This window comes from Mus caroli, unplaced genomic scaffold, assembly GCF_978045245.1.
Source record: "Mus caroli unplaced genomic scaffold, Mus_caroli_1 scaffold_13, whole genome shotgun sequence".
NCBI classification, from domain to species: domain Eukaryota; kingdom Metazoa; phylum Chordata; class Mammalia; order Rodentia; family Muridae; genus Mus; species Mus caroli.
In genome coordinates this window covers 71758093-71770598 of record NW_028227268.1, presented here as the reverse complement: position 1 = coordinate 71770598, position 12506 = coordinate 71758093, and the positions used below count along the sequence as shown (strand labels likewise).

Sequence of the window (12506 nt, the reverse complement as noted above, 5' to 3'; positions counted from 1 at the left end):
TCTCCATCCTTTCCTAATCCATCCCCATTGCCCAGTAACATAACATATCTATATCCATATATCCCTAACACATAACCCTTAACCCTAACCTACACACACACACACACACGCACACGCACACGCACACGCACACGCACACGCACACGCACACGCACACACACACACACACACACACACGCACACACACACCCTTTCATGATTTATTCTTGGGGATTATTTTGGAGAAACTGGCCTAGAACAGGAATTTTCAGCCAAAAGATAGGAATGTTTTATGGCTTTATTTACAATGTTTCACAGAAATAAATAAATGATTCCACACTTTTATTCTTGTTTTGCTTTTGTCTTTGAACTGGGGGTCCCCCTATATAGTCTAAGCTGATCTGGAATTCCTGGGCTCAAACAACCCTCCTGCCTCCGATGCCAGAGCGACTGAGTAGCTGGGTCTCTAGATTCCCGCCACACTCAGCCCAATTCTCTTTTATTTTTCTTGTTTATTAATTAATTAATTTATTTATTATTGTTTTACTTATTCACTTTGTAGGCTCAGCTGAATTCTTTTAAAAAAAGATTTATTTTTATGATTTTAAATCGTGAGGTGGAAGATATTTTTCCAGGCCATGAAAAGTGTTCTTAATAGGTTTTAGATTCAAGCTGTCGAGCCTCGGCTGCTCCCACCAGAGGCCGCTTGGCCTTGGCTGGGGCCCCATAGCTGTGAAACCCCAACTTGGTACTGTTAAAGAAAAAAGGTTTTGGGTCTTGTAAGATGACCCTTTGGGTAAATTGCCTGCTATATAAGCACAGGACCTGAGTTTGGAGCTTCATCACCCGTGTTAGAGCCTAGTGTGCCACCCACACCTGTAACCCCAGCCCTCAACACCCGGCACTCCCCAGCCAGCCAGTCTAACCAAAATGTTGAGCTGCTGTCTCAGTGAGAAAATTAAGGCAAAGATACCTAATGTTCTCTGGTTTCTATACACGCACACATGTGTGTAACACATGTGCGTGCACTCGATTTGCACACACACACACTCACATACATGCACACAAGGGGTCCTTGTTAAAGCACTGAATGGCAGCATCAATTCTAAATAAATCAGAGCAAGTGGGGTTTTATAGCCAAGGACCAAGGTGGGCAGTCAGTAGATCAAGTGTTAACCCAAAGGGAAGTCTGGTTAAACTCACCAGACAGGACTAGACTTCTGCTGAAAATAGGCCAGGGTGACCAGATATCATCTGGGGGCTGATGGAGAGTGAGGAACCCCACCAGGATTCTGGAATGGTCAGATTCCAAGGCTGGGATGGGTGTTGGGGGTGCGTGCTAAAGTGGCATAACAGGGTTTGTGTCTAGCGGTGAATTTTACAAGGAAGCACACAGAATGGGCCCAATAGAAGGCTCAGAGACTTGACTTTGTTAGACCAAACATAGAACCCTGCCCCTGCCCCTGCCCCTGCCCTGTTCTCCTTTCCCTTCCTGTGTCACAGTGTGTCAAAATTACCTCTCAGGCTGGAGAAAACACCCTTCAGTAGTAAGGCATGTACTTAGTGTGTGTGTGTGTAGGCAAGAAGAGGGCATCAGATCCCCTGGAGCTGGATTTACAAGCAGTTGTGAGTTGCCCAATGTCAGCCCTCTGTAAGGACAGCAAATGCTCTTAACTACTGAGTCATCTCTCCAGTTCCTAAATTTGCATCTTTATGTTTGAATCTGATAAATGCACCATATAGCTCAAGTTAACAGATGAGTACCTTTACTTTGTTGGCTTTTGGGTTCTTTAATAGCTTACACACACACACACACACACACACACACACACACACACACACACACACACAGAGCCACCGTCGCTACCACTGCTAACTGAATGCCAAGAGAAGAAATGAGTTAATACCCTCTGTATCCTTTTAGGACTTAAGCCCTGGCTCCTCCGGGATGAGATGGCGGGTCAGTCACTTTTCTCTGAACCTAGCTTCTTCCAAGCTTGCATCTCCTCACTTGGGACGACCTTCATTCTGGCCACAGAAGTTGCCCCATGGCTGGGTATCTCAGTGGTGCAGCATGTGCTTAACCAGTAGGAGGGCCTGGATTCAATTCCCAGCAACCAAAGATTTGCCAGGAAGTCAAATCAGGCCATGAGCACACCAGAGCTGTCCTGTGAGTTACTACTGTAGCGTACCCATCCCTGTGGTATTTCTTTTCTTCTCTCCCATGTCCAGCACAGGGCTGGGTATACATAGAGACTTTTGTTAAATTCTACTGAACCGAATTATCTAGGCCAAAGATCCCCCAGGAGGGAAGAAAAGAAAATGTCATAGTGAATTAGGCCAGGATTCCCACATCCAAGACTATGGTATAGAGAGTTTGTGGAGCATCCTGGGTGAGGAGAGGACATCTCTTGGGAGCCCAGAGAGCTGCTGCAAGGGCCAGTTTTAATCCATCCCTGCCCCAAAGCCTCTTATTCACCCTCCCTTTGGCTTCCCTTGCCTGGCAGGAAGCCACCTCTGTTGCTTTCCTATTGTGTTTGCATGTGGAGTAACACAGCACAGACCTGACACCTTCTGTTGAGGAGTCTTCAGAAATATTCAGAAATGTTCAGTGTTTATGATTGCTTTTCTTCTCATTAGAGAACCGCCCGGAGAGTTTAATGACCTTTTAAGAAGTGGCCTGGAAAATACCAGCACCACTGTAGATCATTTAGTACCCTTGTGGGGTTTTCCACTCCTCTGTCCTGCAACTCACCTTCTCCCCCAACTTTTTGTCTTCTCGGTTCAGAAGTTGGATGGAGTCGCCAAGCTCAGGGCAGTTCGAGAAGCCCCCTCTGAGTGCATCTGTCCCCCTGGTAAGTGATCCTCGATGGCTTCTGATCTCTGGAGGCCTGGCCCTTCTCTCTGCCATACGGTTGTAAAATGTTCAGATCACCCTCAATCAAGAGCACAGTCTGGTGGTCCAGGCCGGGGCCCTCTGGGGACCATCCCGATACGTTTCCTTCTCAGCAGTTGGTTTGACAAAGACTCCAGCCACATGGGCTGCTGTGTTTTGATCAATGGCATTGAGGTGCTCAGGGAAGAGAGGCTGCGTGGTGGGAAAGGGCTAGCCTCTGAATGGGTCTTCAGAAGGAGCGGAAGGAGCTACCCTTTCTGCTCCATGATTGCTGTGTGTTGTGCGCTCACCGATACAGGAAGGGAACAATTGGTGAGCCTGCACTATGTTTTGGATGGTTGTTGCTGCTTTTCGTAGACAAAGAAGACGGTACCAGAAGAGTCCATCTGGGGCATCCGGGTGATCAAGTCTCTTTGTTATGCTGGTGTGGAGTAGGAGGGTCACGGATAAACCTGGGGCTTCTGAGAGCTGCATCCATGTGGCTCAAATCCAGATGCAAAGTGGGAAGGACTGCATGGAGCACTGTGTGAGCACAGCTAAGAGTTTAGTGTAGTTTCCACCTGGGCTTTCAAGGTCAGACTGCACCTTGCATAGGATGCTGTGACACAGGGAGGAAGAGGCTCATGCTAGAAGGGTTTTCTCTGTGGGTGTGTGTATGTATATGTTCATGTGTTTGTACACATGTATGTGGAGGTCAGAGGTTGGTGGCGAGTGTCTCTTCAGACACCTTAGTTTTTGAGACAGGGTCTCTTACTGAACTTGGAGCCATACTGGCTGACCAGGAGCTCCAGGATTCTCTTGTCTTCCCCAGCACTGGGATAGCAATGAATGCTAACCCACAGAGCTTCTTACATGGTATCTGAACCTGGGTCATATGCTTGTAAAGCTAGCCCATCATCAACTCGGCCATCTCCCCAACCCCAAGGGTGGCTTCTGTAACTAGTATAGAACAGGTGAGAGCTGAACTAGTGCCCCCATCAGCATCTGCAAGTTTACTTCAAGGCTCCCAGAAGTCATTCATGTCTTAGGGTTAGGAGCTTGGTGAATCTGTCTCTGGACTCTGGAAGATTTTATGGTTGAGTTGAAGCCTTTAAGTCCACACCGAGGTTCTAAAGAGGAAAAAGAGTGGCAGGTAGTGATATTTGTGGCTCAGAAATAAGAAATTCTTATTTTATTCTTAAATGGGGGACCCATAAATGAAATTTTTGGGATGATTTATAAAATATGTAAAATGAGGTTATCTTTCTTCTCTTCCTTCATTATTTCTGTTACATTATTTTTTATTTATTTATTTATTTTAGATTTATTTATTTATTATATGTGAGTACACTGTAGCTGTCTTAAGACACACCAGAAGAGGACGTCAGATCTCATTACGGATGGTTGTGAGCCACCATGTGGTTGCTGGGATTTGAACTCCGGACCTTTGGAAGAGCAGTCGGGTGCTCTTACCCACTGAGCCATCTCACCAGCCCTGTTACATTATATCTAGTCCATCTCCATGGGCTCTTATCTATGGATTAACCAGGGATTCAGCCAAATAGAGGTCATTTCCTAGCAACTATAACAGCTACTTGTATATTACAGGTCATCTTGAAATGATTTAAATATACAAGAAACAGCATAGCCTAGGCAAATATAATGCATATGCAAAATACAATGTAAATGTATATGCAAATGCAATGTAAATGTATATGCAAATACGATGTAAATGTATATGCAAATACAATGCTGTTCTATATAAAGGACTTACACACCATGTAGGGGAATGGACAGAATCATTGAAGCAGTCTCCCACAGATTCCAAGGGACTCTTTTATATTCATATGATTTATGTGAACAAGTGTGGGGTTTCTTAAGATTTATTTTTGTGTGTGTGTGCAGATGCCTTCAGAATTCAGAAAAAGGTAATAGATCTTCTAGGGTTAGAGTTATAGGTGGTTATAAGCCACCTGATATGCTGATCTGGGTGCTGGGAACAAAACTCTGGTCCTCTGGAAGAGTATCAAGTACTCAAAACCACTGAGCCCAGCCCCTATTAGTGTGTCTTAAACTGGGACGCATAGCCATTCATGAGATATAGTTTCGCAGTTTACAATCAGCATTTTGAAATTCTAAGCTGTTATAGAGTGGAATAAAAAAAAATCCTAAGGTGAAAGTTTGATTATTGATATTTGTAGGTGTGGCCTACAATGAGATCATTGTCTGCCATGCTTGTCAACAGAATGTTCACAAGTCTCAAATATGGAAGGGATGTGGGGAGAGAAAGAGGGGTGTTGCGGCCCGACCAGCAGTCTGTAACGTGAACGGTTCAACTGAGGATGGCAGCTCAAGCTGGAAAGAGAGGAAGCTAGACGGGGCGGGAGAAAGAACAAGGCCAAGACAATTTCATGTTCAAAGCCCCCTTTACTAGTCCCGACATTTAGTTATAAAGGAAGGGGGAGGGAACCCGATTTCCCACCAAGTAACTCGGGGTCCAGTAGCAGGATAAACACGTGTGTGGCTCCAAAGCGACAGGGTCCACCAGTGGGCGTGGCAGGATGAATGAGCAGGAAACTCCACCCTTGAGCAAGCAGGTTCCAGGCTGGGAGAAGGGAGACCACAGAGGGGAGGAGGAGGAGGCTGTGAGTGGGGCTTGCTTCGGTTGTCCTGGGGGTGTCTGGCTGCCATGCTGCAGTTAATGCAACTCTTGGGATATAGCAGCATTGTCTCACAGGCCCCCTGCCTGCCTGTGTTCACATCCTGTCACACACACACACACACACACACACACACACACACACACATAGCCTAAGTTCTAACTTAAGCCTTCTGAGTCCTTCATGAACACAAAGCCCCAGCAGTCTGGCATGCATTGTCTGAGACCAGAAAGACCCTTCACTGCAGCACCACGGGCCTGCGTTTGCTCCCTCTCTTCAAAGCTCTGATCAAAGGGGCCCTGCAGACTTTAGGACTCTGGAGACTCAGAGGGCCCTCTGTAGCTTGGGTCCCCATCTGATCTGAGACACTGGCAGGTCATCACCCAGCTCCTTCCCATGCCCCTGGGAAACAGTGTAATCTTTTGTCAGGTCCTAGCACAGAGCAGGCAGATAACCAGAGATGGGCAGTGCTTTGTGTGTTGCCTGTTGTAAGCATTGCCTGTTGTGAGTTGGCTGTGCAGGCGCAGAGCAGCCTGGGGAGTTTCAAGCAGGAAGATGGCCCATCCCTTATGCCCAGGTCTATTGTGGGAGGACTTTCAGGTCTGCACTGAATAGACTCTGTGGCTTGTGGTGGGTGAAGGGCTCTTGAGCCTTCACCTCATCTATAAAATGACATAGTGTATCTGACTGGTTTCCTCAAAAAGATATGGTCAAATTTTAGTGTTTGATTCCTGGGAATAAGATTTTATTTGAAAATAGGGTCTTTCTAGTTCCCAGCACTTTCTTATCTGGTAGAGGATGTTCTTCAAGACCCCTAGTGGATGTCTGAAGCCTTGGATACTATCTAATCCCATATATGTGTGTGCAATTCCTCATATACCAAATTTACATAATTGATATATATGTATATATGTGTGTATATATATGTGTGTGTAAATATATATGTGTGTATATTTTTTTCTACATACACATGTTGTGCTGGCTAGTCATATGTCAACACCAACTGGAGTTATCTGAAAGGAGGGGAACTCAGTTGAGAAAATGACTCCATAAGATTCAACTGTAAGGCATTTTCTTAATTAGTGATTGATGGGAGAGGACCCAAGCAATTGTAGGTGGTTGCCATCCCTCGGCTGGTGGTCCTAGACTCTATAAGAAAGCAGGCAGAACAAGCTAGTATGTAGCACCCCTCCATGGTCTCTGCATCAGCTCCTGACTCCAGGATCCTCCACTGTTTAAATTCCTGTCCTGACTCCCTTCAATGATGAACAGCGCTGTGGAAGTGTAAGGCAAATGAACTCTTTCCTTCCCAGTTTTCTTTGGTCATATTGTTTTATCACAGTAATAGTGACCCTGAGCAAGACACATGCCTATGATAAAGTTTGACTTATAGATTAGACACGAGACATAAACAACAGCTATTAAATACAACAGATAGAGTAAAGGTTGTGGGAGTGGGGTCTTTCACAACATGTCTTATCATGCTCTCCTCTTTTTATCTAAAGGAAACATTTTGTAGTTTTCCTTGAAATGTTGAAATTGTCAGCTCAATGCTCTTGCACTGTGGGGCTAATGCTAAAATAAGGGTGCCTGGAACACCAGCACTGAGTTACCATGACAACCGATGTGGTACCTGAGATAGTTGCTAGGCAACTAGCAGGGGGTGGCATATACAGCATGGATGCACTGAACAAAGGGATGGTTCATCCTGAAAAGGAGCAGGATGATGGGAGGCTTCACCACACTACTCAGAATGGTGTGTGGTTTGACATTACTGATTTCTGGGATTTCCCATTTAATATTTCTGGACCTTGGTTGGCAGTGGGAAGTTGAAAATGAAGAAAGTAAAACTTAGAGATGAGGGGAGGGGTTTGCAATAATTAAGATTAGGATCTTGCAACAGTATTCTTCATGATCAGCCAGTTTCCTGATCCTGCTAGCCTCCAGCCTTCTGGACCTATGATCAGGTTAAATGTGGTTGAAGTTTTAAAATATGTCTTTGAAAGGAGAGCAAAATACGACATAATAAACAATTTGAAGTACTACAAATGTTATGCTAGAGCACAGTCCTCTCACCCCTACTCCCACTGGATCCCCTCCCCATTTCAGAGGCCCCCTCCTCTTGTGGTTTGACTGTGATGTGTCCCCCACAGGATCATGTGTTTAAACACTCGCTTCCCAGCAGGTGGCGCTGTTCAGGGAGGTTGTGGAATCTTTAGATGGTGAAGCCATGCTGGAGGAAATCCATCACTAGAGGTGGGCCTTGAGTCTGGCCCCACTTGCTTTGTTGGCTGTTTCCTCAGTGCAGAATCAATATGAGCAGCCAGTTTCCTGATCCTGCTCTCAAGTCCTCCATGCCTCATGTCACGCTTCCCAGGCATGACTGCCTCTAGCCCCCTGGACCTGTGAACCACAATAAACTCTTTCTTCCTTAAGTTGCTTTTGTCAAAATATTTTTTCATAGCAATAGCAAAGACACTAATGCAGGTCAAGGGCAGGTCAAGGGCAGGTCAAGGGCAGATCAAGGGCAGATCAAGTCTGGCCTTGTGGAACATCCATGACGCTGTATGTTTGCATCATCTGATAGTGAAGCTGTAACTAGCCACATATCACTTTAAAAATATTTACTTTTATTATTTAATTATGGGGGTGTGGATGTGCACATGAGTTGCAGGTGCCTGTGGAGGACAGAAGAGGGCGCTGGGAACAAACTTGTGACTTCTGCAAAAGCAGTATGTGCTCGTCCCCCAATCCAGCTCTCCATCCCCTCTCATAGAACTTTTGAGCCCTTGAAATATGACTTATACAGCTGAGGACCTGAATTCTAAGATTTATTTTCTTTTAACTAATTTTCATTTAAATCACCATGTATGGCTGGTAGCTGCAGCACTGGAGAACCTGCTGCAGAGGTAATTTACACACACACACACACACACACACACACACACACATATATATATATATATATATATATATATATATATATATATAGAGAGAGAGAGAGAGAGAGAGAGAGAGAGAGAGACTCATGTAGCCTAGACTACTGGCCTTGAACTACCTAGCCAAGGACTCACTGTGTAGCCAAGGATGACCTTGAATTCCTGATCTTCCAGCCTCTGTCCCTTGAGAGCTGGGATTGCACTGCACAGTACCATGCCTGGCTTATTTATAATTTTTCAACTCTCACCATAGTACAAAAATATGCCTGTATATCCATACTAGTTTTTCACTCTCAAAACAGTACTTGATAAAAATCCATGAGGCATTTTAAACTTTATCATAGAATAGGCTTTTGCCCGACTTTAGCAAGCATATGTGTCAGAGCACACTTAAGCTTGGCGAAGCTGTGATGTTTGGTAGATAATGTATGTTAAGTATATTTCTTAGCATATTTTATACTTACATTGGGTTTATATGATATATGTATAAATATATAAACATATACATATACCATTGAAGAGTTCTCTCAGTTCAGCCCATAGCACTTCACATACTCCAGCTGTGGGGCTGGTGAGGAAGAATGGTACTTATCTTCATATACATGTATGTTTACATATGTATATACATATATATATATATCCTCAGTTATCATGTGTCAGGCATATCTGTGTGTCATACAGCCATTCTCTAGCTTTTTGGCACTTTTGTATCATGTGTATTTTTCTGTGTACTGCTTTTTGGGGTTTACGGTTTCTCTTGGATATGATCTCAGGCTTATAACATGTCATATCATATCTTATAGAGATAGTGCTGCCTCATCTTGGCTCAATGGCAGGATCCTGGCACAGAGTTGAACTGCCCTGAGGTATACTCAGCTCATTTCCCCTGTAGGGCATGAGAGGTTTTTTTTTTTTTCTCATCCTGTGTCTTTATAGAGTCTATAGGGTCTACATTATGCACCAAACTGCATCCATCCTGTGATGGAGAAATGGAAGCCTGCATATAACCTTGTTATCTGACTCTGGCTTTGTCTGAACCTCTTCCTGAGTCAGGAGTTGCTTCACACTTGGGCTATGGTTGGGATGGAAGGACATATGCCTTCTGTTTGTGGAGAAACTGACCAGGTTGACAATGAAGTGTGCTCTGTGGGACTGGGCCTGCATTGGGCTAAGAATAGCCATGATGTAGTGTTTCTCCCATGGGATACCTCAAGGCCAGCACCTTAAAGCCTGAGAGGCCTGGGTTCAAATCTTGACCCTTCATGGCTCCCCTTATGGGTCCTGTAAACAGCGTCCTCCTTGGTTTGTCAGCTGCTTGTTTGGCATGAGAACGTTAATAGCTTCTGACCATCCTTCGTGAATAATGCAACACTGGAAAACCTATCAAGCCCGTAGCTAAAGTGCAGGGCTCAGAAACGGACCTGGTTTCAGGCGCACCTGAGCTCAGGGACTGTCCCCATCACTCACCTTCTGTCTCTGTCCTTCTCAGGCTGCCTTTCCTCGGGGTGCTTGCTCTGTAGGAAGGTGACTGCCAATAGCTGTGGCTAGGCTAGTCCTTATTAGCACCACCCCAGAGAAGCACTGTCCTTCCTCACCAGCCCCTATGACTGGAGACCGGAGGTATTGAGGGCTAAACTGTGAGAACTCTTCAATTCATACCTGAAATCTTAACCCTTCCCTGTGCCTCAGCATGAGATGATCTTCAGAGAGTGGTACTTAAGGTGAAAGGAGGCCAGGAAGAGATTTGGAGAACATATGCATGTACACACATACTCATGTGCACTCATGCACATACATGCACATGCATGCACACACACATGCATATAGGTATACACATATATATGCATGCACACACACTCATGCACATACATGCATACATGCATATGCACACACAGTGTACACACAATCGCAGATAGGTGTGTGCATATACATACTCAGGGACACATGTGCACATCTATACACAGGTATATACACATGAACACAGGTGCACACATGCATATACATACACATACACACACATGCAGCTATGAGGGAGAGTTGACTACTAGAAACATGGTTTGGGGGAGAATAGCTACCCCAGGAAGATCAGAGTTCTGTTCCCAGAACAAGAGAAAATTCACACATCTAGGCAAACAGTAGACGACCCGTTAGGCTTGTACCAGGGACAGAGGGCTAGATGGTTCTTATTGTGACAGTAGACAGATTCTGGGTTTGGCCAAAGACCGGCTCTACTTCAGGGACCCAAGGACTTTGTTTGCCCTCTTTAAATTTGCTATGTAGTAGATGCTGGCCTTCTTGCCTCTGCTTCTGAGTTCTAGTACTATAGGTGTGCAGTGACCAGGACTTGCTTCAGTCTTACGTTTGTAAACAGGGTACTTACTTCGTGGGATTATGTCAAGATCAAATGTATGAATGAACACCTAGCAAAGGCTCCCCTCCACATCTCAAGAGGGAGCTCTTGATTGTCATGAGCTCAGATCCATGTGGTCAGCCAGATATGGAGAGGGGAGAGAAGGTGCGGACATTGCCTGGGAATGCTCTGGAAGGAGAGAACAAAGAGCTGGTCAGTTATACCAGCATGCTCTCCTGGGCTGGTCAGTTATACCAGCATGCTCTCCTGGGCTGGTCAGTTATACCAGCATGCTCTCCTGGGCTGATCAGTTATACCAGCGTGCTCTCCTAGGCCGGTCAGTTTTACCTTCGTGCTTTCCTGGGATATGGTGAGAAAATACCGGTGACCGAGGAGTAAGAGAAACAGACAGGAAATCACAAGGCTGGAGACAATTCAATCAGACGCTACCAGAATCCGGAAGCCCTGAGCACAGCCTGTCACCTCTGTCCCTTCAGGCTTGTTTCTAATTAGACTCCACCTGCCTTGAGCAGTCTCAGGAACTTTCTGGAAAAAGTGGTAATCTTCGTCATTGTCTCTTTGTGCCCTTCTGCATTGCTGTGTGGTATTGCAGGGATGCTGCGTGTGGCCTCCAGATGGTGTGTGCTGGACTTACCTCATGGGGGATTGGCGGGGCGGGATGGTGAGCCATTTCCAGAACGGAACAAATGTGTACGTGAGAGGTAGAAATTCCCCACTCGTGTGGAAGTCCTCGTGGAGAGTGAACTCTCTTTAAACACCAAGCATGGTGTGGACATGACATGAGCTGATGAGATTGGCTGTAATTTGTGGAGTGTTACTGAGTAGAACACTGAGTGGTAAAGCCACTGGTGGTCGGGTTTTCGCTCCATTGGTGTAGAGTAAGAATGAGCTTAGGGAAGAGAGCTTGCGCTCTTCAAGTAAGAAATTATGTTCCTTTGACACATTTTTGAAATTGTATATGATATATATATATATATATATATATATATATATATATATATATTCCCCCAGGAGTGGTAAATCCCAGTTGACTTGATATTGTGGAAATGTTGAGTGTCTGTAAAGGTGTTATCTAAACTAACCACAGCAGACAGAGCTGAAGGCAATCTTCGGGTCTGATCTATCTTCCTCCCTCCTTCCTCCCCTCTCTCCCTCTCTCTCTCCCCCATCTTTCCTTCCTCCCTCCTTTTCTCTCGCCCCATCCTCCATCTTCCCTCCATCTGCCCCTCCCTCTTCCCCCCTCTTTCTTCCTTCCTTTCTTCCTTTCTTCCTTTCTTTCTTTCTTTCTTTCTTTCTTTCTTTCTTTCTTTCTTTCTTTCTTTCCTTCCTTCCTTCCTTCCTTCCTTCCTTCCTTCCTTCCTTCCTTCCTTCTTTTCAGTGCTAGAAGTTAAACCTGGGGCTTCACACGTGCTAGGAGAGCATCCCATAGCCAGGTTTTACAGCTGCTGAACTCTTTTCGAGACAGGGCCTCCCGGTTTAATACTGGCTCAACCTGACTTTGAAGGCCTCTTGCCTCAGCTTCTCTAGTGCTGGGATTATGGGGTAAGCAACCATGCCCGGCAGTCCTTTTTAATTTTTTTTTTCTGAGCTGGGGATTGAACCCAGGGCCTTGTGAGTGCTGAGTAGGCAATCTGACTGAGCTTCCCCCCAGCCCTTTAAATTAGCTCCCCTTCTCTCCTCTC

At 45.4% G+C, this 12506-nt stretch overlaps 1 protein-coding gene across 1 annotated transcript in view; it reads left to right on the top strand.

Annotated features, from left to right (window-relative positions):
• Positions 1-12506, top strand: part of Col23a1 (collagen type XXIII alpha 1 chain) — a 286567-nt gene that overhangs the window by 23789 nt on the left and 250272 nt on the right. The window contains exon 2 of the mRNA XM_021177066.3: positions 2768-2834. Within this exon, the coding sequence (XP_021032725.1) occupies positions 2768-2834 (67 nt within the window). The remainder of the gene's footprint in view (positions 1-2767; positions 2835-12506) is intronic.